Source organism: Eretmochelys imbricata, chromosome 1 (genome assembly GCF_965152235.1).
Source record: "Eretmochelys imbricata isolate rEreImb1 chromosome 1, rEreImb1.hap1, whole genome shotgun sequence".
Lineage (NCBI taxonomy): Eukaryota > Metazoa > Chordata > Testudines > Cheloniidae > Eretmochelys > Eretmochelys imbricata.
In genome coordinates this window covers 201,973,318-202,000,568 of record NC_135572.1, presented here as the reverse complement: position 1 = coordinate 202,000,568, position 27,251 = coordinate 201,973,318, and the positions used below count along the sequence as shown (strand labels likewise).

At 42.5% G+C, this 27,251-nt stretch overlaps 1 protein-coding gene and 1 pseudogene across 9 annotated transcripts in view; one reads left to right on the top strand and one right to left on the bottom strand.

Moving 5' to 3' along the window:
• Nucleotides 1-27,251, top strand: part of ZBTB20 (zinc finger and BTB domain containing 20) — a 603,210-nt gene that overhangs the window by 553,228 nt on the left and 22,731 nt on the right. For all 9 annotated transcript variants that reach the window (XM_077822434.1, XM_077822425.1, XM_077822415.1 and 6 more), the window contains 2 exons: nt 3,174-3,275; nt 11,628-11,815. In XM_077822434.1, coding sequence (XP_077678560.1) covers nt 3,211-3,275; nt 11,628-11,815 — 253 coding nt within the window. In that variant the 5' untranslated portion in view covers nt 3,174-3,210. The remainder of the gene's footprint in view (nt 1-3,173; nt 3,276-11,627; nt 11,816-27,251) is intronic.
• LOC144259147 (small nuclear ribonucleoprotein F pseudogene) lies at nt 20,930-21,232 on the bottom strand (annotated as a pseudogene).

Below are 27,251 nucleotides of genomic sequence, written 5' to 3'. Positions count from 1 at the left end.
CACAGAAATTGACCTAAAGTGCACCTCTTAAATTACAATCTGAAGTACCTCACTGCTGTCATGAATGGATCTTCTTTAATACAAATAATGAAATGATTCATGTGTTGTCCTCCCTCTAAAATACTAAATAAGATTTGGGTGGGTTGGAATACATGTAAATATGTATAAATATATATAAAATACCCAAGTTAGTAACATTAATGGAAAGTTTTTAACTAATTCTTTGTACTTCCATAGTGCATTCATGGAAGAAACTCAGTGTCTTCAAAATCTTAATTAAGCTTCGTAGCACCCCTGTGGAGTAGATGTTAATATTCTTCTTTTATAGCAGAAGGAACCAAGGTACAGTGGGGCTATGTGACTTTCCAAAACTCACACAGTGAGTCAGTGGCAGAATCACAGAGAGAACCTAGGAATCCTGACACCCAGTCCCCTGCTTCCTTATTGTTATTTGTGAAAGATGTTTTATACTCCAAAATCCATGTCATCTGTTGGCCTTCTCATCTGGCTCAAGACCCGTTTCCTAAAGTGTTTCTGGATGCTGCTTTCCCTGCTGTGTCTGTCTGTCCGTCTGACCCCCCCAGTCCCGACCCCCGGCCCCAGGTCTGATCAACCTTCAGTTTAATTGATTTTGTATTTTAAATAAAATCAGCTGTGTCATGTATCCCACTACAGCATTTTTTAATATTAAATCCTTAATATTTAATCATTACTAGTCTGATGCGATTAATGCATATTATTGAACGAAAACAGCCAAGCTGTTCAGGCCATGCAAGAAGCTCTCAAGAAAGGAACTATGAAGCTGGCTAAGTGTTCTGGGACTTACAATTTTCTTCATACTCTTCACCCAGAGTGGATTTTTCAAAAGTACCTAAGGGAGCAAGGCTCCTAAATCCAGTTGACTGTCAATGGGAGTTTGTGATTGTGAACAGCCCATCCCCAACATCCTTTCTTCCTCCATGCTTGGTTATGAACCACAGGGTGAGTGCTGGCCATGGCACAACCAAGGATCTATTAGATTAGAGTCCTAAACACCAGAGGCGCAACAAATGACACAGAAAAAAAGAGATGTAACAAAATACATCTGGCTAACTCTGTCACCCCTTAGACTTGACTTGTGTGAAATTTCTAGGCAATAGACATGTTGTCTGGCTGAAGAAGGACTGGGGACCTGAAAATCTACTGTGGGAGTTAAACATGCAGATAAACTGTATGATTGGATCCTCTGTAAGGACTTCAGGATTTTGACTATAAAAAGGTGGGGTGAGGGGCAGAATAAAAGACAGAATGACATGGATGAAATGTACATAGAAAGCAAGGTTGAAATTAATAGAAGGGGAGATGAAGGGTGTGTGGAAAACAAGGTAAGCAGGGAGAAGAATTGAAAGGAAATCTTATGCTGAATGTAAATATAAATGAAATCTAATGAAATCTAAATGAATGAAATCTAAAACCATGCACATATTGGGCATCATTACACCCTTGACATTCAACCCTTGATGTTTGTCACTGTGGTTTGTGAAGCTTTCAAGCAAATCAGGAACTGACTTACGGCTCCACTCCAAACATAGGTTAAACTCAGTGGTTCTGAATAAGTTTTGTATTGAGCTTTCAGATTTGTTTAAATATGAAATTCAAAACAAACTCTAGGGAGGGGTGTGTGCCTACAAAAACTGGAACCTCAGAGAAAATGTGTGCTTGAGCCCCTGTGAAGTGTAACTGCCAAGTGGTGCATCGTCTGTCTATACAGATCCAGCTTGCCATTAGCCGTCATTATTACAAAAGGTGTACATTAAACTGATCCTGAAAGAATACTTTGTGAAATGCAGTATTACAGTTTCATCTAAAATGCACTGAGAGAATACTTAATTGTATTGGTAGGCACTCATTCCAATGTGTCTGCTCTATTAATTAGTGGTTTTGAATATTATTGTGATGAGTTTCCTAGCATACATTCAGAGTAATGCTCAGTAATGTTAATTACCTGTGAAATAACAGTGACACTTTGTAACATTTTTGTTCACCTGTGGGTTTGTTTGATTTTGCTGATAAAGCAAATATTCGTTTTTCTTCACTGATCCTACTGAAAATCCTGTATTCATGCGAGTAGCACCATTGTGGGCAGGATTGGAGACACTGATGTCCATGGAGCTACTTGCATGAATAAAGTGAGCAGGATTTAGCTTGTCATCTGGATGTTGGTTTAAGATACACTTCCATCCTCCACAGTCAACTACCAAAGGATTATAATAGTTAGAGAAAGAGAAGCCCTATTAGTCTAGTCATGGATTCAATCACAAAAGATTTCAAAAATCCCCATATTTCGTAGAGTTCCAATCCAGAGATTTGGTCAAGCCAGTTATAAAAGCAGGAACCATTGCAAAAGTCAAGTCTGGATACTGAATTCCCCCTTCTACCAAATATCAAGGATGCTCGGTTCTGAAGGGTTTTTTGGGGGCCCATTCTGTATTAGCTCATTGAGTTTACCTCCTCCTCAGGGCAGCATATGGCCTCCAGAGAAGACATTTAAGATATAAAACTGCTACTAAGGTTTGATGTTAGCTGAAAGACTGAGAATAAATTATCTCCCTGGTTGGCTTTTGTCACTACAGTAGCACCCACTGGTGTCCAAATGAGGAAGTAGGTGGAGTTTCTGCCTTTGGACTGATACACTTTTATTTTAGCCACTGTTTCTGTGATACAAAGAAAGCAGGAGGAGAAAGGCAGGTCCTTTTCCTTCCTTCATCTGTATTTTAGCTTAGAGGCAGCTCTTTCTGTCTTCTCCTCTGAGCAGGGTTAGATCACACGATGGGAAAAATTCTGGTGCCCCTTCTACATTAGGGCTCCTGCTGTTGCTCAGTGCAGCTGCAGTCATAGCAGGCAACCTGCAAGACCAGGAAGGAATTCTATTGTGTGGCAGTTTGCTGCTTGATTTCCCCTATCTTACCTACCCAAAATAGTTTGGATGGTTAGGCCATGGAGATGAGGGACCGGAATCTATCCTCATTTATAGCTGGGGTTTCCTAGATGTAACAGAGGACAGAATTTTGCCCTGCTAGGCCTCACTCTGCCATATAGATGTGGAGAATACTGATTAACCTTGCAGCAAATTCTCTCACTCTTGATAAATTATTAACAATTCCCCCATCTCCTTTCCTTTTGTTTCTTTCCAGTACAGACACAGCCTCTCTCTGTCCCCTGCCCCAATGAATGTCTGCACTAGGGCCAAGGCTTGGAGTGATTTACCTGAAGAGTAACACCATTTGGAAACCACTGTAAGTAAATTTTATGTCCTACAAAAGATTTCTTGTTTCAGCAAAAAGGAAACAAAAACAAAAAAACACCCAAAAACCTTCAACACCTGGCCATTGCTGGTTAACACAAGCTAAATTTTACATTACACATTTACCTGGGAAGTAAGTGGGGTGAAAAACAAACCAGTAAAAAAGTTGGTAAGTATTGGCCTGGTGTTGTAGTTCAGCAGTGGTTTGACCTCTTTGCATCTTCTAGCTGTGCCCTGCTCTGGTAGGAGTCCCCTGCCTATTACTCAGGTTTAATGTGGTGTCTTCATGTCTCTCAGTGGTGTTTTGCCCTGTTTTTTTATTAGATTTCTTTGTCTTTTGTAGAGTTACTAGTCTGGTGCAATCATATTTTTTCTTGTTGCAGTTCCGTGCAGTGCAGTTTGGTTTCCCTGCAGCTCGTTAAAGTTTTGAGTTGCTCTTGTCAAGTGTCAATGATTCTTGTAGTTCTGTATAATTCAGGCTGGGTCTCAGTGTGTCACTGGAGTTTTGCAGAAGCTTGGTTGGACTCTGTGCTTCTCAGTGAAGCTTCCTGATGTTCTCAGTGGGTTTTCTGTCTCTTGTAGTTTCACAGTGTTCTGAAATGAACTCTTACCTGCTGCCCTGGAGGGCATAATCTTATCGTTTTAACCAGTAATGGACAGATCTCTGTTCCTCTTACTATAGGGTTTTTTTTTGTTTTTTGTTTTTACTGCTCTAGTGAAATTGACTTGATTCTCACTTGTAGCTTCCTGCTTCAATGCTCAGGCTTTTTGTGCCTCACACTATAGTGTTATCCTGCTCGGGCTGGATCCCCGTGCCATTCTGATTAAGTCTCCCTACCTCCCATCCCAGTTTTGTGTTCTGTTCAGATTTTTCTGTCTCTTGTAACTTTTTGTGGTGCTGCTTTCAGAATTCTGTGTATCTCTCCATCTTAGTTTTGTGGTCAGGTATCTGGTCAGACTTCTGTGCTCCTCTCAGGGTGGGTTGGTTGGTTTGTTTTTAACTGAACATACTCATCTCTCTGTCTTGCATAGTCAGTTTCTAACCACACATCACATATTGTCAATGTCACATCTGAGAGAGGGTCAGGACTCACAGTGAGAAGCACTGATATCAGGAGTGGCATGAGTATCATACATGCAGGCGGGAGATGAATGTGTAGTGAAACACTCAAAAAATATTGCTTAAAAATTCTGATGAATAGCTTGCTCTCTCCTATGTTTTTAAAACCGGAAAAGCCAGATGTCTCGATCTTTATATATATATATACTGTGTGCACTAACTATGTTAATGCCAAATTATGACTCAAAATGCCAGTGGAATGCTTGCTTGGGTACTACAGATGCTCCTCATCAGGGGACAGTGGCTGGAGGGAGACGTTATGCCTCTGTTAGGTGTAATACTTGGAGTATGGAGGGTGGAAACTCAGTTAGTAGCAGTCTTTGTTACATCATTAGCAATCCCCTGGCATTGTCCTCCAAGCACTAGCTGATATTCCAGGGAGCAGGGCTTAACCATGACCCAGCCCATCCAGACACACTCCTTCGGGTGTGTAGTGCTGCTAGCAATGCTAACATATCCTTGACTATGCAGAGGGTCACCTGGGGTCATGTGCCCCCCCTCAGATTTCTGCTAGGGTTTATTTGCCCTGCCCTGAACCCTGCTGCATACCACCAGAACCTTTAAATTGTGCCCTTCCCCCCCCCCCCACCCCCCACTATCAACAGTTATGTGGCATCTCTGCTTGATCCCTTGTGCTCAGGGAGTGCAAATGGCCTTATTATGACTGCCTCCTTTACAGATGCACTAGGGAAGGCAGGGCTCATTCTAACCTTTTTGTCACCTCCCTTTCCCAGTGCATTCACACAGGAGCAATCATAATTTGACCATTAAATAATAATTCATCTTTGTAGTTATCACTGAAAAGCTTTACTCTAGAGAATGTGAAAGGCACCTGCTCTGTATTTTCTCTGCTGCCATAGCACCCCAGCCCTGCCCACAAATAAGTCCCTTTTCTAGAGGCTGGAGAGTTCAGCCTCCACCTTTACCAACTCACCACCTCCCCATGCTAACAGATGCTGATCTGAAGGGCCCGAGGCATCTTGGTTACCTTTGGGCTCACCTATACCTTGCTCAGTTCAGCTGTTTGGTAGTGGGTTGTGCTCTGTGATGGGGCTCAAAGAAGTAACTAGTAGAAACTCATAAGAAACCACTCAGCTGCCCTGTCTCACACACTAATCCCAGATCACGCTGGACTGAAGAGTAACCAGGAGAAATTGAATCTTTTCAATAACCTGCATCAGTTGAAATGGGTTTGATATGCTTCTAAAAGTGGAGAACCTCAGACACAGAGCATTTGGGTCCGTTTCCAGAACTGGGACTCGGGCCGATGTCTGTTTCAAAGGGTCTCAAACGTTCGCTAGCTGACATGTGGGAAATGCTAGCAGCTGAGCAAACTAAATTGCCTGTCTGTGAGGGAGACCAGACTGAGACGTTTGCTTGTTGTGGCATGTTAATACATCTGGGGGAAATTAATCCCAAACACAGATAATTGTTGTGAGGGAGAAACCTGGGGAGACGTAATGTTTGAAAGAGACTGAGGAGGATTGCTGGACAGCAAATTGCGTGTGAGTTTGCAACGCAATATGGTAGCAAGAAAACTAAGTGCAGTTTTGAGTTTGAGAGGCATCCTGACACAAGGAAATAGTTCTCCCTACCTGTATAGCTCTGAGTCTACCACACCCAATCAGTTCTGATCCGTTCTGCCTTTAAAATAGACAGACACAAAAAATTACGCTACTCTACATTCAGTACCTAAAATCATGTTGTAGCTGCATTATTGTGAGATGTCAGGTTTCTAGACCTTTATGACAGAACACTGCAGTACTTATATACATAAAAGAGGGGATACTTCGTTACCAAAAAGATATTGGCACTTCGGCAGGATCAGAGGTTGGAGGGACTGATTTATAAGAAAAGTTTGAAAGACCTACTAAATAAGTGCAGTTTGGTTAAGTGATGATTAATGCATGGTGGGGACTTGATAACAGTCTATGGATATTTGAAGATTATACACCCAAGAAAGAAGGGGAAATATTTTAAGTGGTGAATATCATGAAACACTTCCCAAAAGATGTATCTGGCTGTGGAAGAGTCTTCCAAAGGAATTGTGTAGAAGCCTCATTACAAGGGCCATTTAAAACTAGTCTGGATGACACCATACTAAATGAACTCTAAGGAACAATCCTGCACTGACTAGTTGAGTAAGATAAATAAATCTTCGCCATGTCTCACTTCTATGATTCTATACGTCGGGGCTATCTACCATAGTGTCCTTCCCCCAGTGTGTTGGCCCTGTTTTCCTTTATAATGAGGATAAAGATGATGATGGTGCCTTGAGTGTTTTCAGACTCAGCTTCAATGTCTGGAAGAGCTAATATAATAAACCACAACCACATACAGAGAAAGAGCATGGTCCTCCCTGGGGATCAGACCTGGTACCACCCGCACCTGGGGCCTGATTCATAGCCTTATGAAACTGAGTAACTCTGTTAGCTGGCAGTAAATAGGCTGTTTGTTACTAGAAGGCAACATGATCACATGTATTGAAGTAGTGCATTACACTGACACCCACAGGTGAAATTGTTATGTGGTACTGCTAAGTACTGTAGCCAGCTCAGAGGAAGAATCTGGGAAGATGTACAAACTGCAATGACGTTGGAATACTCTACGGTCACTTAGAGAAGCTGCCCCTCCCACCAAACCCAAACCACAGCCATTGTTGCCTCCTTCTCCCATTTGTTTATGCACCAGCCAAATCCAGCTCTTCCATTCCTTTTGACACAGCCAACCAGCGGTCACATTCTGAAGCTTCTGACTGAAGTGAGACAGTGCTCCAATTTACCTCCTGGAATAAGGAGATAAGAACACGTTGTGTAATAAACGGTTCGGGATTTGCTGCCTGTCCATAGCACTGACTATAGGAGTCTAAGCTTGGGGATTGGAGAAATGGGGAGGGGACCATTCATAAGGCCTCAGTGCCTGGGCTCCTACATAGGTAGTTTCTGATCAAAGTGTGTGCCAAGCCTTGTTTCTAATACGTTTTCTCTAAATTCTAAGTTGGCTTTGATGTTTCCCTAACTTGAGCTTCCCTCCTCCTGCTGGTTCCCTCTCATGTGTTTAAGTTACTTAGATACAGGGAAAGCTCTCTGATCAGTAAGAAGGGAGAGGAGTAATGCTGTGAACACTTATTTCCCTGGTGCCAGACAGCATCATTGCCTCCTTTCCCTTTCCACTGAGTACACGTAGTAGGGCCGCAGCATTCTGATTTGGAATAGTTTCTGTTGTGAGGGCCTCCTGATCATATACTGTCTCCCTTGAGAGCAATGGTAGCAAATAAACCCATTCAGAGAGGAAAGAGATTGGAGATGGGGGTAGAGGATGCTATCCATAGTGTCACTGGGCCCACAGCCTATAGTGGACTACATCCACCCTGACTAAATTGGCCTTCAGCATTGGTTCTCCACTTGTAAGGTAATTCCCTTCTTTTCATGTGCCGACATACATTTATGCCTGTATCTGTAATTTTCACTCCATGCATCTGAAGAAGTGGGTTTTTTACCCACAAAAGCTTATCCCAAATATATCTATTAGTCTTTAAGGTGCCACCGGACTCCTCTTTGGTTTTTTTAGCCTATAGTTAAAATATTTTCTGGTCTGCCTCTGTACTTGATTCTGAGTGCTTGTGATGCAAGAGAAGTAGAAATTATTTAGCAACATGGCACTCAGGCTATTTCTTCACTGCAGAATTAACTCAAGTTATCGACACTTGAGTGAACTCCTCTCAAGTTAGCCTAGTCTGAGGGAGAGCAGCCACACTGCAAGCTAATACTTGAGCTGCACAGAGTGGTTGGATTAGCAGCACACTAGTGTGCGCTAGTGTTAGCAGCTGACAAATTGTGCTAATATGATCTGTCACCTGTACTCTGTGGTGGGTCAACCAACTCAAGTTAAAAGCATCAACACACTCGAGCGCAGGCTTTGTGTGTGAGGATGGGACATAAGTTAGGGGCAACACTTGAGCTGTAACTCGGATTAACTGAGGTGACGACAAACACTTAGTTGTTGTAAATCTGTTACCACGGATGTTTATTACCACGGATGTTTATTACTACGCCATATGTACAGCCACTCCAACTACCTTGGCCCCCCAGATCCACTACTGGCTGAATAAGAACTGGCATTGCCTGAAAGCTTCACAACTAACAGTGCTGTGAAAGAGACTTGTGTGTGTATGTACATGTGCAGAGGGAGGAAGGTACTGGGAATGAGCGGAAGGGGGGATATTTCTCTACAGGCCCTAGGAAATGTGACAAGAGTTAGCCTGTGAGGATGTTTGAAGTGCTCTCATGGACAAAAGGTATACTTTCCTTACTCAAGTTTCTAAAATAAATTGCCATGTGGCAATAGACTGTGTGACCAGAAGTAGATTTTAGCAGCAGAATTGGTACCCAGATTTCAAGCATGCTGGAATTTTGAGGGCTGAGATGCTGAGACGCTCAATTTATTTTTCAGACCTTTCTCTGTATGAAGTATACTTAAAATATTTCAAAACTGTCTGATTTTCATGCAGTTTACAGTGATGCAGTTCTTGCCTCAGTTAGTCAAGTAACTCTGTTAGCTTCAGTTGAGTTACAAATTTGGAATAACTCAACTGAAGCTAATAGAGTTACTTCAGATTTACTCTGGTGTCAGTGAGATCAGAATTTTCAACATATTTGTAATATATGTTGTTCCCTACCATATAGTGTATGGCACAGAGTATTCTCCACTGCGCTAAGCCTCTGATTTTGGGAAGGGTGGCTCCCCCAACATAAAATACACTAAAGCTGCCAGCACCACTGGGGTTAACAACAAATCTAACTCAGCCTCGATTCGCCTAAAACTCCCGTCTAAAACCCTGGAGCAGCCTCTTTGGAAACAGAAACATGAGCAGTGGGAAAACCAAAAAGTTTTTGTGCTTTTCATCCAATTTGGGAGGTCCAAGCAGAACTGACCAGCACAAGACAGGTGCCTGCAGCCATGTAGTTTTGTCCACTGAACCCAGTCACTAGGGCATGAGGAAACCCGGGGTGCTTGGCCTGGATTCTCCATGCCTCTCTGTGTGTGTACTCACCCAGTTTTGCTTTGTGTTTGTTTATGCAGTGTCTGCCTTTTCTTTATTTCTTTTTCTTTTTCACATTTTCCTTCCTTTTTTCTATTGTTTTACTTTGGGTTTGGGTGCTCGGTTGGGTTTTATTGGTGGGGGGGGAGGGCTGAGGGCGGGCCTGTTTAACTTTTTTCACTTGAGCTTTCATTTTCCAGCTGAGGAGACACTTCATTGGAGTGTGTAATTTTAACACTTACGGCAAAGAATTTAAAAAAAAAAAAAAAGAAAGAAAAAGCAGCAGCTTGGCAGACTAACCTCTGGCATGGTGACCAGGAGGAAGATTCTAGGGAGGTTTTGTCTCACTGCAATGTAGCCTGGAGCCAGATGGTGCTTTGCTGCCCTCTGAAGGTGACCAGCTAGAACTGGCAGCCACCAAGGTTTGACAAGAGCTTCCACATGCTATGCCCTCAGATATGCCAGGCTTATATAATTCTTTTATATAACCGGAGACAATGTTCTCGATTAATGGCAAAGTGGCTTTGCTCTCTGTTGCGTGATAGATGCTCTTTCTTTCTTGTGTGTGTCTCTTTCTGTCTCTTCCCGCCCCCCCCCCCCCCCCCCTTCTGGTGCTTGGACCCTAGAACAGGTTTTGTAAAATCTGTTAAATAAGATAGGCAAGAGGCAGGACTATTTCTCAAAGGTATGATTTTGCTGTCTTAATGAGCCTGTATCTTTGCAAGACACATTGAGTGGGGATTTTGATGGTAGAGAATATAGGAGAAATCTGGTTGTTTTGTTTATTTGCATTTACCAGGGCAATAGGTACTTCAGAAGGGGCTGCTGACATAGCAACCATTCCAGTCGTTTAAGGAATTACGGTGATGGATGGTCCGGTACTCTGTTTGTAGAATGGTGCTGTGATGTGGGGAAACTGGGTAAAACAACAGGAGAACCTTCAGTGCTTCTGTAACACAAATGAAGATCTCCCTGGGTGAAAAATAATGCATAGCTGTTGTTGTAGAGAAAACATTTTATTCCTCAACAGTTATTTGTGTTTTAAGTGGGCATCATTCTAGGCCAAATAAGAGCTTTTGAAATCAGGTTTCATTAGGTTGTACCTATGAACAGCAGTATGTGACATATCCTGCCATCAAGGCAGGTAGTACCTGAATTGCTATGTTTACCCCCCATAACCTTCTGCTCACTTCCATGAGCACTGCACCTGCCTGGATCCAGACATACAGTAGGACAGCCAGTCTGCTGGCCAAAAGTTACAAGTCATTGCTTCTCCAGGACAGTGATTTTGCAAATTAAACACTGCAATTAGAGCTCCAGCTGTAACTTACTTCTCTAAAGAGGGAGGTAGCATTTTCTAGGATTTAAAGCACAGAGATCTGGGCTTTTTTCCTTTCTGTGACAGACTTGCTGTATGCCCTTGGGCAAGTCACTTTCCCTCTTCATGCCTTAGTTTTCCCACCTGTAAAACGAGGATAATAATGCTTACCCACCGCACGTGGGATTTTTGAGGCTTCATTATGGATGTTTCCAAAGTGCTTTGAGGTCCTGGATGGAGTGCGCTAAGGAAGTACAAATATTAGACTTAGCAATTAAGGGCTTTCTTCTTTTAAGGGAGGTAGAGGAAGCCAACATGCAGTGTGGCTATTGCTGGTTGTGTAAGGTTCCAAATCTTATTGCTTCACCTGCATAGATGACCTCTGCCTCTCTAAATTACCCCCTTTCACCATCCTTGCCCCCTGCACCCATAATCTTCTTCACAAAGAGCCAGCTTAACTTTCACACTTCTTGAACTGGAAACAACAGTGTTTATTTGTTTTCCAGATACATTTGCTATATATTTCTGTATAACTTTAAATTCAGAGTGTTACAGCGTTGATCAATATTTGTCACATGGAGCTCAGACTGTGTAAAGTACTCAGACAGGTTTTAATTTATATGTAGTCAGTAGGGACACAATGGGGAGCTTCTGACTTGGTCTGTATGCTTTAATGTGGTCTCAGGGCCATTGCATCAGAGTGAAAACAAGGAGCAGCTTGTTTCCAAACAAGAGGCATGGAGTCCTCCCTGCTACCTCCCTTTAAGGAGAGAGAAAAAAAGCAAGTTATCTTTAACAGATTCTAAAAATGCCTTTTCCCAAATATGCAGTTAGTCCCTTCAAAGGTTTCTTTGTTTATTTTCAGGAAGAAACCCAAGACAGCTGAAAACCAGAAGGCGTCTGAGGAGAATGAGATTACTCAGACGGGTGCATGCAGCGCCAAGCCAGGCCTTCCCTGCCTGAACCTTGAAGCTGTTCCGCCTCTGAGCCCAGCCCTCACCCACTCATCACAGTCACCAACAAACCTGCCCGCACACACAGGGTCATCTGATTGTGAGTACACCAATGTACTGACGAGTCGCTGGGAGCTGGTGAAATACCATTCCACGCTGTGGACCAGCTTTCCCAGCCTTTTGTATGTTGTTTCCATAATGTCATCAGCAAGGCCTCATCAGCCTTTCCCTTCTCCCTTTTTTTGGCCCGCTTATCTTCAGAATATTTTCCAGGAAGTTTTCTGTGATAAGATCGTGATTATTCAGTCAGCCTAAGAAAGCTGAGAGAGTTTCACAGATCAGGTATGCAAGGCTGGCTCTAACTTCTGTGAAGTTATATGTGCATGGCTCCCCACCAGCTCCCTCCCTACCTAGGACTGGGGTTCCTCATCTTCATGTAGCTGTTTTTCTCCTCATCCCCGCTTGTCTTCTGACTGGAACCCCAACCCCAACCCCACCCCAGGCCACAATGGAGGACAGCAATTAGGGAATGCAAATCTCTAGCAGACCCCGGGATACAACACGACTTCAGGCAAAGAATCCCGGTGATGCTCTATGAGGTGAATTGGGTTTAGGGTGTTGGGGACCTGGAAGACTCAAGGCCCAGTGCAACCAGATAGGCCAGATGCCTTTGCTATTGATATGTTTTCAGTGTATTAACTCAGAGATGGGTCAGCACAGATTTCCAGGCCTTTTAAAAATGTTCTTTTCCATTTCATCCAGGACACCAAACCCCCCCGCCCCAAAAAAAAAAAAAAACCGCCAAAACAAGGAAATGAGCAATTGGAACTGGATTTTGAAAAGGCAGAAATACACAGCAGATCTTCAATAGATTGAAATTTTACCAGCATCCCTTCATTGGGTTATGTCAGCCCTCACCGTCTCCATTTTTTAGGGGACATAGTTTATCTCTTTTGGAGTGGTTTTAAGATATTGTAAAATTTACAAGGGGAAAAAGAAGTAAGATGAAAAAAACAGCTTCCAAGAACTCAGAAGTCAGCTAAAGTTTGCAGAGGTCAATAAAAAGAAAATCTAGGCATGGCAATAAAAATACCAGATAAAAAATAAGATATCATTTTCTTTTTTTAATTTAAACAACCTGCCTGAGGGCCAATCTTGGAAGCAAATGAGTTATTGGGATAATTGCTATCCAAATCACTTCAGCAGCAATTCATTCCTGCCACCTTCTGACTTTATTCATTATGAGCCTCTTCTTGAGATCTCAATTTTAATAGAACCAATAAACAGAATCGGGAGGCTTCCCTAAAGCTGGCCCAGTGACCTGGTAAAGAGAAAGAGACATGAGACAATGGAAAAGGAAGCACCATACAATTTGCAAAAGAAAATTCTCTTCAAATTTGAGATGCCTGTCACTGGATAAGACTGGGATTCGGGTTTGTTTTGTAAGGTGGTTGAAGCACTGGATCCAGATACCAGGTATCTGAATCTATTACAGCAGGTTACATGAGTCCTTATTTATTTTACATGTATTTGGAAAAGAGAATTTTATGGACAATATTTTCAAAACCAGATTTGGAACGTGCACTCACTATTTTACATGTGCAATCACTTGTGCATGAAAAAACAACAAACATTTACAAGAAGAAAAGGAGTACTTGTGGCACCTTAGAGACTAACCAATTTATTTGAGCATGAGCTTTCGTGAGCTACAGCTCACTTCATCGTACTCCTTTTCTTTTTGCGTTGCATCCGATGAAGTGAGCTATAGCTCACGAAAGCTCATGCTCAAATAAATTGGTTAGTCTCTAAGGTGCCACAAGTACTCCTTTTCTTTTTGCGAATACAGACTAACACGGCTGTTACTCTGAAACCAAACATTTACAAGGTGATCCTCCCCAGAGTATCTGGGTGCTCTGTACATGGCTCAGCTTAAGAGCAATTTCCTGAATATAGGTAGCAAATACACCAAGACAGCCAGCTGCACCTCATCTTTAAAAGACAAAGACGAAGAAAGTCTAGGCAGTAGTTGAATGCCAAGGGTGCTGAGGCAAGCAGTTAACAAGAAGTCTGTGCAAAGAGATGTATTATACAGTGCTCTCTAAGTGCCCCATCCTGTGTGGTGAGTGCCCCCTGTGTGGTTCTGTGTGCCATCAACCTGCGCTGAAGTCACATTGACTCTGCCCCATGTAGGATTGGGTCTTAAATGTTCCTATTCTTGGGCTTAGAAATATTACCAGTGAGAGGAAATTCCTGAAGCAAGGACTTTCAGTCTAGAATGCATTGCCTCAAACTCCCATCGCCTTCTCTCCTGGGAGAGATTAGCTTAAGTGTTCTAGGCAAATGTAGGTGGAATGGCAGTTCAGAAGGAGAGGTGGTTTCTGAGATAGCTGGGTCCTAGTTCATGTAGGGCTTTGCAGATAGAAACCAATACCTTGAATTCCCTTGGAGTTATACCAGACAGATTTCTAAATACCTCATGGTGTACATGCGGATGCTGGTGTGCAGAGTGAAGAGTTGTGAAATGTGAAGAGTTTGGGTGTAAATTGCGGACACAGGCTAAGAGCTTCCATTGAAAATCTTACCCTATATGTTCAGAAATAGTTACAAGGAAGCAAGGGGTTATTGTCAGATGGTGCACATATTCCACACACTTTCCTAATCTCCCAAAGAGCAAATGGGAATAGTTAGTAGGGGCCAAAACCTAAGGCCATACTCCACTTTCTACTCGAGCAAAACTCCCCTTGACTTCGATGCATGTAGAGTGAATAACGACTTCAGAACATGGCCCCATGTGAATAGGTTAGGCTTTCAAAAGTGTAGATAACACAGGAGTTGTTCAAACATCAATGGCTATATAGACCTATGTTTGGGGAGTTCCAAAAGATAAGAACATTCTGGCAGAAAATTTCAACAAATGCTAAAGGATATAATAAAAATAAAGCTTCATTCAGACTCTGCTATATATACATATCTTAGCAGATGTGTCTAAACTCATAGGAATCTCACAGGAACAGAGCAGCTGAATTTCTTTGTGTCTGTTGATAGTTAAAAGCGTTATTCTTAGACAGTGGAAGGGCAAAGATGGCCCATCTATGGAGGAATTTGTTTCAGATAAGGGAAAGACAACACCTTAGCAAAGAGTTTCCATTGGACTGAGGAGCAGGTTGGATGATTATTGAAAAAAATGGGTGGTATGGGGTTTATGAATTAAGAGGACACAGAAAAGGGGGCTGGCCTGAAGGTAAATTGTCACAGTGAGTGTACGTCCAAGCAGGAAAGTAAGACGAGATAAAGAAGAAACATGGAACAGCAGTAGTAGGTGGAGGGGATGAAGGGATGTGGAGGTCATTTATTTTTCATTTGGGGGCCAACACGGTTCTTGCATATAGAAAGGAATGCACTTTTTAATCTCTGGCAATGGGCCTGAACCACAGCCCTCTGTCCATACACCCCCACATTTTGTGCCTCTCCAGATCCCGGTGTGGGCTTCACAGCATTGCAGACCAGGACAGAAACACTGAGCCAGATTCCATTTGCATTTTTTTCTTAAAATCTGACTTTCTTATTTTGATGACTGTTTGCCTTTTAAACTCCACGGGGCCTCTAAGGGAAAGGGAGAGAGAAGGAGGGAAATATCCTTCAGGATTCCTAAACTCCACAGAGTACTGAGCTAGTGGGGAAGGAAACTCAGGATGGTATTTTTCCTGAGCAATCAGTAAGGGTCTATACACCTTCCTTGTGACTCAGTGGGGCTGCTTTCCCTAGTGCTAGTGCTGGGTTTTGTGAAGTTGCAGGTTAGTGGAATTTTGTCATTTCCAGTTTTTATGTTTTAATCCTTCTATGTCCCCTCTCTGAGGTTCTGTAGTAGGAACAAAATGGGTGTGTATCCTCCTGGCCTCCTGTCTCCTTCTCCTGGGCTTCACTGCGCAGCCCTCCTACAGACTGCACTGGGACCTTACAGCCCAGACAGCACAGGGGAGATGCTGGGACACATTGTTAGAATGCACCTCAGGAGGGCCCCAGTCCTGTTCCCATTGAACTCCAGGGAAAAACCCGTGTTGACTTCCTTGGGTGCAGGGTCAGTCTGCGTGTTCACATTAACAGTTATCTCATCTATATATTTTTTAAACTGCATGTGATATGGAATGGTATTTCAGTTACATAATCAATGGGTAAATTTTCAAAAGCACTTAAGTGACTTGGGCTCCTAAGTTCTATTGGTGATTAAGTCAATGGCACTTAGGCACATAAGTCATTTAGGTGCATTTGAAAACTTTATGTAATGACCTTAATTGAGACCTTAATTGCTAATTCCCTTTTTGAGTGTCTTTAATGTTAAGTTGATGAAGTGTTGTCTGGTCTCATGATATTTGGTGCTTTTCTTAAAGCCCCAGCTCCTGGAGTGAAATGATTACATGAGAATCTCAGCTTTCCTTTCTGAAAGGAAAAAAAAGAGTTTCTAGCACTCGTGGTTGCAGAGAGGAAAAAAAGAGTTTCTAGCCCTCGTGGTTGCAGAGAAAAGCTTGAAAATATGTTCCCAGTGTATCCTAAAGATTCGAAAACCAGAAGGCAAAGAGAGAGAGCCAGGATTGTATTCATTTATTTATTTATTACTCCCATGATTTTTGGACACTTGGGGTTGGCAGTACTGTGATGCTTTTGTCTATGAGTTACATTACACTCCCCTAGATATGTTACAGCTATCCACTAACATTTCCCAACTATTTTCCTGACTCTAAGGTAAAATGTGCTGGTCTCTCTAATTCTTAAGGTCACCCATTAGTATCACTCTTTAAAGGTGTGAGTCACCCTGTAATCCCTCAATTACATACTTGTACTAGTAGCTCAGCAATTTCATTCATAGTTCCTTGATGAATGCTATCCATTACAGTTTAATTTCTTAAGATATTCTATTACCTCCTCCTTTATTTATTTATTTGTTTATTTATTTTATAATTTTCTCCTGGACAGTGCCATCACCTTCATACCCTGGGATCGTTTTCCTTGCCCCATCATTCTCCATGCTGAAAACCAATGCTAAAAAAATCACATAGATTGTGAAATTTCTGTGTCCTCTTTGATTAACCTACCTTTTTTACGCACCGGTGGCCTACCTAACCCACTAAGTCTCTTACTTGTCTATTTAATCTGTCTGTCCATGCTATCTAAGGTATTTCTTAGGCACCACTCATTGCCTTGTGAGCTTCTTCTTTCTGATGTATTTAAAGAATTTGTTATTACAGTACTTTCTTTATACCTTCAGCTATTTTTCTTAAAATTTCCTCTTCACTTCTTTAATCTCCATGTTACATCTTGCCTGGTACAGTTTATGCTCTGTTCTATTAGCATCACTTAGGCATGATTTCCATGTTTGGAAGGAAACTTTTTCAGCCTTAATAAACTCTTGTGCCTTGTTACTTAACCATCCTAGTGTTATTCCACTTCCTTTTTCGATTGTTGCTGTTGACTTGGGATATGCATATTGATCCTAATAAAGGATTTTTAAGGCCACCTCCCTGCTGATTTAAGGATTTTAATTTCTTATAATTTCCTTTCAGGCTCTTTCAAACTAACTTCTTCAGTTTTCTTATTAATCCTCCTCCTTGAAGTTGCATGTCAGATCCTACCTTGTGATATGATCCTCCTGCAAGGGTGTCAAACTTAATAATATTCTGGTCTCTGTGATTTGATGGCTTAACTATACACATTTCCTGAGCCACCTCCTACTCAGGTGTGTGAAGACTTTTAGTTAAGAGAAGCTCCTTCCTAGTATGCTCCAGAATGAGCTGTCTCATACAAAAATTATGTGTCAGCAATTCCCACACTTTTGAAAGGTGAGTCTCCCATCAAGAAAATGAAAAGCAATCATACCCCTTTCAGCACTACCACGTGGTGTTAAAGGCCTACTCATCTTAAGGTACACACCTCCTGTGCCCCTTCTGGCTAGTCATTTGCACTCCCTTAGGATGCACAACCCACACTTTAGGAAACATTGATTTAAGGGATCGAGGGATTATTAACCAGACCATGTCCTGTTACCCAACTACTTTGGGTAACCAAAGTTTACAGTTATTGGTAGGATAGATTTTGTTGTCATTCTGTTCTCTCATCACTCTGAAGTCTCCGGCTTAGGAACTTTTTGCTACCCTCATTCAGTGTTCCAGATTCACTTGCTCTGCATTTCTCTTGCTTTCTCTCTTGAAAGCAGCCTTAGTACCTTGTGCCATGATCCCATTCAGTCATTCCAAATAGGGTAGGGTCTGGTCAGCACCTGAAGGAGAGGAAAAACCCAGGTGCTACTTGAAGAGATGTCCTTGACTGAATAGGGCTCTCGCATGGGCTGTGCTGCTAGAGATACTAAAACATAAAATTGAGATCCTAGTCATTACAGTCCATAAATGTTTGCAAAGCATTTTCGCATTCTCTGGTGGAAGGCACTAGAAAAGATCATAGTATTACAGTACATACAATATGCTTTGAACTATTAGGGGGGAAAAATAAGGTATGTGTGACTGAAGGGTGCCACCCAAACTTCTGACCGACCTGCTGCTTTTATCAGGGATACTGTGTCCTACCAGCCTGCTGTGTGATGATTGAACACAACTGTCTGTTTATGGAAGCATTGTGTATTTGGGTTCCATAGCAATTCAAATATTACTATTTATAGTGGCACCCACAGTGCGTTCAGTGCTGTCTCAGTATTTATGTTTGCTGTGAATGTTTTCGTCGTTTCATGGAGTCATTTCTGAGGACAAAATAACATGAGATCTAGTGTTACATTTCCACCATTCAGGAACTGAAATAAACAGTGAGAAGTCTAGATCTCTAGTAATTCATCACTATAAAAGGTTCCTTGAGGTGTTCTCAAAGCCCATGGCACATGTAAAAACAAATACTAGAACTCTCACGCATCCCTAGTTTGTGCAGTATGCTTGGCTATGTTAAACACTGAAAAGATCTCTGCATAGGTAGGATACACAGCATACCCTGAACCAGTATGTGACATGTGGGGCTAATGCTTCTCCGTGAAAGCCCCCAAGAGAGAAGTAGTGTGAGTTAAAAGTAGTCTCCCAAAAACTATTTTTCAGTTTTAACCAGTGACAATGGCAATATTGTACATCTATTAAAAATCTTGAAAAGTTCTTTATACCTAGAAGAGAGGGGTGGTAACATGTAATTTATTGATGTTATACAGATAGAGAAAAAAGACAAAATAGATTTTGGGGCAGGGGGGAGTGTGCTAGAGGAAATAAAAACAAAAAAGGTGACTTCTCAACACAGATTCATGGATACCTTAGAATCATAGACTATCAGGGTTGGAAGGGACCTCAGGAGGTCATCTAGTCCAAGCCCTGGCTCAAAGCAGGACCAATCCCCAACTAAATCATCCCAGCCAAGGCTTTGTCAAACCTGACCTTAAAAACCTCTAAGGAAGAAGATTCCACCACCTCCCTAGGTAACCATTCCAGTGCTTCACCACCCTCCTAGTGAAAAAGTTTTTCCTAATAGCCAACCTAAACCTCCCCCACTGCAACTTGAGACCATTACTCCTTGTTCTGTCATCTGCTACCACTGAGAACAGGCTAGATCCATCCTCTTTGGAACCCCCTTTCACGTAGTTGAAAGCAGCTATCAAATCGCCCCTCATTCTTCTCTTCTGCAGACTAAACAATGCCAGTTCCCTCAGCCTCTCCTCATAGGTCACATGTTCCAGTCCCCTAATCATTTTTCCTCTCCGCTGGACTCTTTCCAATTTTTCCACATCCTTCTTGTGGTGTGGGGCCCAAAACTGGACACAGTACTCCAGATGAGGCCTCACCAATTCAAAATAGAGGGGAATGATCACATCTCTCGATCTGCTGGCAATGCTCCTACTTATACAGCCCAAAATGCTGTTAGCCTTCTTGGCAACAAGGGCACACTGTTGACTCATATGCAGCTTCTCGTCCACTGTAACCCCTAGGTCCTTTTCTTCAGAACTGCTGCCTAGCCACTCGGTCCCTAGTCTGTAGCAGTGCATGGGATTCTTCCGTTCTAAGTGCAGGACTCTGCACTTGTCCTTGTTGAACCTCATCAGATTTCTTTTGGCCCAATCCTCTCATTTGTCTAGGTCCCTCTGTATCTTATCCCTACCCTCCAGCATATCTACCACTCCTCCCAGTTTAGTGTCATCTGCAAACTTGCTGAGGGTGCAATCCACGCCATCCTCCAGATGATTAATGAAAATATTGAACAAAACTGGCTCAGGACCAACTCTTGGGGCACGCCGCTTGATACCAGCTGCCAACTAGACATGGAGCCATTGATGGCTACCCGTTGAGCCTGATGATCTAGCCAGCTTTCTATCCACCTTATAGTCCATTCATCCAGCCCATACTTCTTTAACTTGTTATGAAGTTAAACTTCTTTAACCTTATGCAACCACGTTGAGTTTAATAGGTATACCTTGTGCTGTGATCCCTTTCAGTCATTCGGGAAAAGGTAGAGCCAGGCCAGTACATGAATGGGAGAAAACTCCTGCTTAAGGTGATGTTTTTGACTGAGAAGAGTGTGGGATGTAACTGAGGGCAGAATTTCACCCACAGGTGATAACTGTTATCCACTATATTAGTATCCCCTGTTAGTGTCAGTATATATAGCACATCAGTTTTTCTAATTTTTTTCAAATGTTTTACTGGAATATTAAAAATGGCAATATCTTCTTATTGTCATAGATCAGTCTAATAACATCAAATAACCCTAAATGTAGCCTAGGGCTGAATTTGTTTTTATTACTTAAAGTTCCCATCACACCAAAACTAAACGAGGTGATGTTGGAGATATACCTTTGCTTGTGGTTGCATAGGTGTAGCTGAGGACAGAAATTGTTTTAGTGTGCTGTAATGTCCAGAAACAAAATCATGTCTTATGCTGAGTATGTGCCACTATCACTCTGCTCATATGGGCTAGATCATAAGCAGCTGCTGAACAGCCATGCAGAGATGGAAGGATGCACAGAGCTTCTTCCTGCATGGTGCTGTAAAAGGACCTTTCACAATAGCTGTCTGTGCACTCCTAGCCTCTGGTGTTTCTTCTGGGGGAGACAGCTCCCTCCTTTCTCTGAAAACTCAACATAAAAAAGCACAGTCCAACCTTTGAGATCTCTCTCTCTCTCTCTCATGTTATTTTTTAGGTGTGTGAAAAACTGATCTTTATTTTCCAGAAATATACAAACTTATTCTCTCATTTCTCCATCTTCTTCTACTCCTCTGATGTACAGGACATTGTTACATCTTATCAAAACTTCACCAAGGTGTCCTGACAATGCACCATCTATGTATTCTTCTGTGTTTGCAAGCTGCATGTTCATATAGCCGTCGACAGACACCAGGTAGCCCTTGTACTCCATCCCCCACTTCAGCTTCACCATCACCGGCTTCCCCATCAGCCCGTTCAGGAAGGGCTTGGGGTTCAGAGGCAAGCTCATGATAACACGGCCTGGCACGAGGCAGCGGTAAAAACAAAAATTACTCACAGAGCCGCACATGCACCCGCTGGAGTCTAGGTTGGAAAATTTACTGCAGCAGCCAGTCTTACTAGTTAAAAATTACCCTTTAGTTAACAGATCAAGGAGACACATCAAAAGACTAACCAAACAAAGCATTCTTCTTCAAGTGATGTCCCCATGGGTGCTCCACTGTAGGTGCGGCAATGCCTTTGTGTCTGGAGTCGGAGAACTTCAATAGCAGTGCCCATCGGACCAATTCCCCTCCCTCGCGCTGTGCGTGGGACGTATATATAGCGCTTTGTGGTCTGACCGCCCTCAGTTACTTCTCTACCGCCTGATGTCTGATGGTAGCTTCTCTCCAGACAGAAACCTCTTTCCCACTTCTGGCTAAGGTTTTCACAAGCTGCTTCCCCACTCCAAGTTTTTCCAGTCAGCCACTATGTCTGTAGATAAAACAGATTCCACATGCTACTTCCCTATAAAGCTTCCTTTTCCTTCACAGACTGCTACAAATACTCCCTATAGAGGGATACTGGGTTGAGTAAAAACCTTCTAAACAGGTAATTATCTTAAGGGGGTTTAATCTATATTTTCCTTTTAACCAAAGCCCACAGGCTTTTAGACTTACTGTATTTAACCACACTCAAACTGATACACTTCCTCCCAGTCTTGGGAAAAGGTAATGATACAGGGGCAAATCCAGAGATGCCTAAAGGTTAACAGTTACCATTTTGGGAGATGGTCGTCAGTGCAGCAGTGCCAATTATTACATTCACTCCCCTCCTAAGGACTGTTTTCATTGATGATATAGATCCCTGAAGTCAAATGCAGAGAAAAGAGCAAGAAGAGCCCACATTCATCTTTCTTATGGGGCTTCAGTCTCAGGGGCACCTTGAGGGTTTGGTCAAAGTCCATTGAAGCTAATGAAAACATTCCCAGTTACGTCACTGGGCTTTGAATAAGGACCTTAAAGAAGAAAGATACATCACCAGGGAAGCCCACATTTTCCTGGGAGCAAATTCTTCCCTTCTCCAGTAAACATCCCTCCATTTTAAACTTGAAGGAAAAACCCTCAAAGACACAGTAACTTCATGGGCATTGTTGGCTCCATCTCAGTAGATGATACACTGTAACAAGTACAGCATATCCTATGAGTAATACAAATTGGCTCTGTGAGGGAAATACTAGCAATAGAGAACACCCGGATTTTAGTCAAACAGCCTTAAACCCATAGCAGATAAATGAAATCAGGGCCAAATTTGGATTTGGTGTAAGCAGGTCTCACTCCTGTATCTTTGGGAACAGTGAGCACAGCAAAAACCGTTTTCATTGAGACATTAAAAAGTTCAGTAATAAAGACAGTAGCTGTAGTAGTAGCTTGAATTCTCATCTGAGGAAATGGTGCCATCATGTGGCCATTTTGTTTTGTTTGTTTCCAATTATGGGCGGGCACTTTTATAAACTGTTTTCTTCTATTGTTTTGGTTTTTTTTAATATGCTGGGGCGGAGGGGAGCGTAGTGTAAATCCATGTAACTAGTGAAGTCAATGAGGCTATGCTGATTTTTACTTGCTAAGGATCTGGCCTTGGAGTTTTTGATTTATCATCTGATTCCTCGCCGTTTTCTATCCAGTTTGCCGTCAGTCTTGGAGATAAAAATCAGCAAACCCTGCAGAGGACTGAAAGAAGGGAAGTAAGTGTGTGTGTGTGTGTGTGCGGCGCATTTATGCTGGAGGAGGTGGTGTGTGATTTAAAACCAGAAAACAGATTACATCTGTTTATCAAAAATTGAAATGATACAAATGACTATAGGATAAATGCTTTCTGCTCTGTGCCTCCTTGTGGGTATGAAGGGCCCTAAGCATAGTAGTGCTAGTCCAGTTCCACTGTGCAAGGATGGAAGAAGGAATCAGGAAGCCTGTTTCAAGGTATACACCCCAAGGCGGAGGCAATTTTCAGTGGTAGATGGGAGGAGAGGTCACATACATTGCATGTGTTTTTAAAGCATTCCCCTGAATTTCAAGGAACTATAAAGGTGCAGGATGCTGTTTACAGGCAGGATGCTGTGCTGGATGGACCTATCATCTCTTCTACTCTCCCTATGATCCAAGAGTACATGTCTGAAGAGAAAATGTGAGCGCTAAATCTTATTTCTTGTAACAGGAATAAATCTTTTAACTTAAAAATAGTTGGGCATGTCATTGGCACTTAGAAACCTATGGTCACCAAGATACTGTGAAAGGAAACTGCCATTTATAACCAGTGCATTGCAATTATAAGTAGGCTGCAGAGTGTCAAGAGACATGGGTGGGGATGAAGGCATTGAAGAAGTGTAGGAAGAAAACTCAGGGTCTTCAAGCCTGGAGAACAAAACTCTAAAGGAATCAGAGGAGCTAATACCTGGCCTGTCTCTGGTGCCTTTCATCCAAGGAATTCCAAACAATTTGTAATGGTCATTTAAGGCTCACATCCCTTCTGTAGGTTAGTGCCAGTAGTGTTATCCCCATCTTAGGGATGAGGAAACTGAGGCACAAGAGAGTGAAAGACACGCACCACAACATTTCACAAAGCTGGAGTAAACAAGCAGAGGGCAAGCAGAATCCTCCTCCCATCCTGCAGGCAGAGCATGGGGTAGAACCATGGTGGCTGCTCCTCCAGCCCATGGGGCAATGGAGAGGCTGCCATCCCCAGCATGGGAGTTTGTGCTTGTTGGAGGTAGGACATTCAAATCCTGGGCACCGCACAGTTTTATTTGAGGAAGATCCTGTATTTAGTCTTTGTTTAGATGCCAAATGGATTCGTCATAATTGGGCAGACGAGCAGGGAATTGTGGAGGACAGTTTGCACAGGAAAGGAGAAGAATCTGTGCTGGATAAAATAAAAGTAAAAATCTTTTCAACTAAGATTTCAAGGCAAATATAGGAAATCAATGGGAAGTGCAAATTCTTGCTCATTTGCCAGACACCTGGAGAGCTTCCACGTTTTTTATTCCATGTTGGGGCAAGGGCTGTTTTCTTTCTTTCAGATGGATTTAGTTATTGGGCTAGAAAATCCAAAGATGTTTGGTGGATTTTAGCAGACAGTCCTTTCTTACACAGAGTACATTACTGACATGTTAATTGTTGTTATACTAGTAAAAATACAGTACTTCCTGTTAGATGTAGACTGCTACATATTTTGATTCTAGCAACAATCTGGTAGGGTTAAAGGCAACTTGTGTAGTGTCATCTGGTGTTTGTTTTAGACAGATACTATACAAAGAGATACTGATTTTCAAGATGTTCAAGCAGATGATAAGGCAAAAACTCCAGTAAACCTTTAAAGCAACAGAAAGCTGGGGTGTTCCTGGTCAGCTCTCACGCAGAGTTGGCAAATGTTCCTCCATCCTCCCACAGCTCCCTACCAGCATTTCCCCTTAAAGTCCCCTTTTGAGGAGGCCACACGGTCATAAGGACCACCCTGAGCAGGACAGGACAGACTTTCAAGCATTTTGATTTGAAAGCAGATCATTCCCGTGAGCAACAGAAAGTTCTCCCACTCGGCTTGGCTTCAGGAGGTAGGATCCTGCTAGAGGCCAGGTATATAAAAGCAGTGAACTGCATTACTCCGGTTGTATTTTGGTGTAATTCCATTGAAATCAATGGAAGGTAAAACAGTGGTGAATCAGGCCCCCAAGCTGTTAAATGAAAAGGAAAAATAGTGTAGTGGTTAGGGTGTTAGCTGAGGACTTGGAGACCTGGATTCAGTTCCCTTTTCTCTTTGACCTGTTCTTTATCATGTGGACTTGTGTTATATTCTCAGTCAGAATCAAGGGGTTGACTACAAATCTTTTGGTGAAATTTTATGAAAATATATTAGCATTCCATTCTAGGTCCTTTCCAGTTCAGGAAATTCAAAATATTTAGGAAATTGACTGGTTCCTCCTCAAAACATAGGACTACCAACATGTTCATGTGTTTTGATGTGAATGCTGAACTTCAGCTGAACCAAATGTCAAATTTATGCAAATCTTCAAGTTTTGACTCCAAAATAAAGTTCCTTTTCACTACTTTTTAATGAAAACCTGTAAAATTTCCAATTTGGAGGGGGGTGGGGGCAACATTGGACAATTTCTTTAATATAAAATGAAAAAATCTTCAGATCTGGAGGATTTCTGTTGCTATTTCGCGGAGTCTTAGTGAGAATGTGGTTCCCATCTCAGAAGGTTAATTTGGGGAAACATTCACTAAGTCTCCAGTGTATTTCAGTCTAGATTTTAGAACATCAGGACTGCAGGTTTAATGTGCCACTGTCTTCCAAATGAGAGCAGGAGTGCTGAAATGAATCAAGCAAAGCCTCCTAAGTGGTACTCAACCTGCTGCACCTCTTTCTGCTCTAAATGCAACACTGAAGAAGCACAGTGATGACTTGTTGAATCGGCAAAGAGAAGACGCTTGAAGTAACCACAGCAGAAATAGCAGATACACAGGCACCCCTTTGTAAATCAGAGTTCAGGATGATTGGCCGCCCACAATTGTTTTGAAGAGTCAGAAGATTGTGTAGCTCCAGCATTTGTGGAGCAGTTTTGTAGAACCAGAAATTGCAGGTTTCCAACAATGCTTGTAGGGAAGCAGAGGGTTGCAACAATAGTGGGCTAAGAGGAGCAGATGGTTCTGCTGGGACCCAGCTGAGCTGAAGCAGCAGAATAAGGTTATATTACTTTGCTCTGATGGGGCATATAGGAGCTAGTCTCTGGGCCACTGACGCACAGTGAGTAAGTGGCAGGACCAAGAAGAGAACCCAGGATTCCAAACTCCTAGGTTCCTAAATTATACACCCCTCTGAGTAGGAAGTGGCATTTTGATGATGGATGGGCACTGACGGGGAGTATGAGAGTTAAATATGCTTTTTCAAAGAAATTAGCAGAAAAAACAGGTTTATCCAGTGTGACATTTCAGGAGAAGCACTGACATGCATTGTGACAGGCATATCAGAATGTATCCCAAGGGTAAAATAGCGGGAGTAGGAAACTCCTCTTGGGATCCTATCATGACTTCAGTGGGAGTTCAGGATACTCTGCACCATTCAGGAGGTGCTCAGCACCTCTCAGGATCAGGCATTTGGTATGCAGGCGAAAAAGCTCACAGCCAGTGTTTTCAGAAAAGAGAGGAATCCAAGTCAAAAGTCCAGGGCTAGATTCTATGCTACATCTACTGAGTGATACAGCAAAGAAGACACAGCCCAGGGAGATGGGGGACTTTATGTCACCTTTGCACCCTCCAGGTTCTGGATTTATATTAGCTCTATATTCCTACTGAATAGGGGTAATTCTTCTCCAGCCCCTTGTAGCTCTTGCACACAGCACTGACCCTCCAGATCTTGATTTAGAGCAACTCCAACTGAAGGGTATTTGGAGCCAGAAAGCAAAGCCCATTTACAAAATTTGAATCTAAGCCCAAAATCAGATTTCAGACTCTGCCAAAGTTTGAACGTGTTTGGATGCAGGGTTTGGGGTTTGGCCCATCTATTTTTCAGAAGTATAAGGTTATTCGTGATGATCGACTAGGTCTAGTTAATACTGTATAAATATCAGTCTGACAGATTTCCAAACAATTCTCCATTGCTACTGGCGAAAACCTAGGCAAAGCCTGACTCCAGCAGAGAAAACTCTTCTGGGATATAGGCTCATCTTTCTTTTTGCCCTTCAGGTGAGAAAGTGAAGCAGGGCCCTTCTGCTCCGCTCTGCTGGTTATCCCCATTAAAGATCCCCTTGTAGGGTTTCAAAAAAGAATAAGGGACAATGCTGGTGTCCTGCCCACCATTCCCTTTCTGAGTCAAAGAGGTTTAAAGTACAAGGCTGTCTGTAGAGATACTGCTGAGCTATAATGGTTTCCGTGGTTGCCCACTCACTGCCCCTCTAGCAATGCAATAGTCATTACATTGTAATGAACTTTGAGCTATCATGATGAACACTATAGAAAATCAAATTCTGTGATTTTTTTCCGCTGTCAGCATTGAAGAATTGAGCGTTTACTTTGCAGTTGAGGACACCTTGTCGCCACACAGTAGAA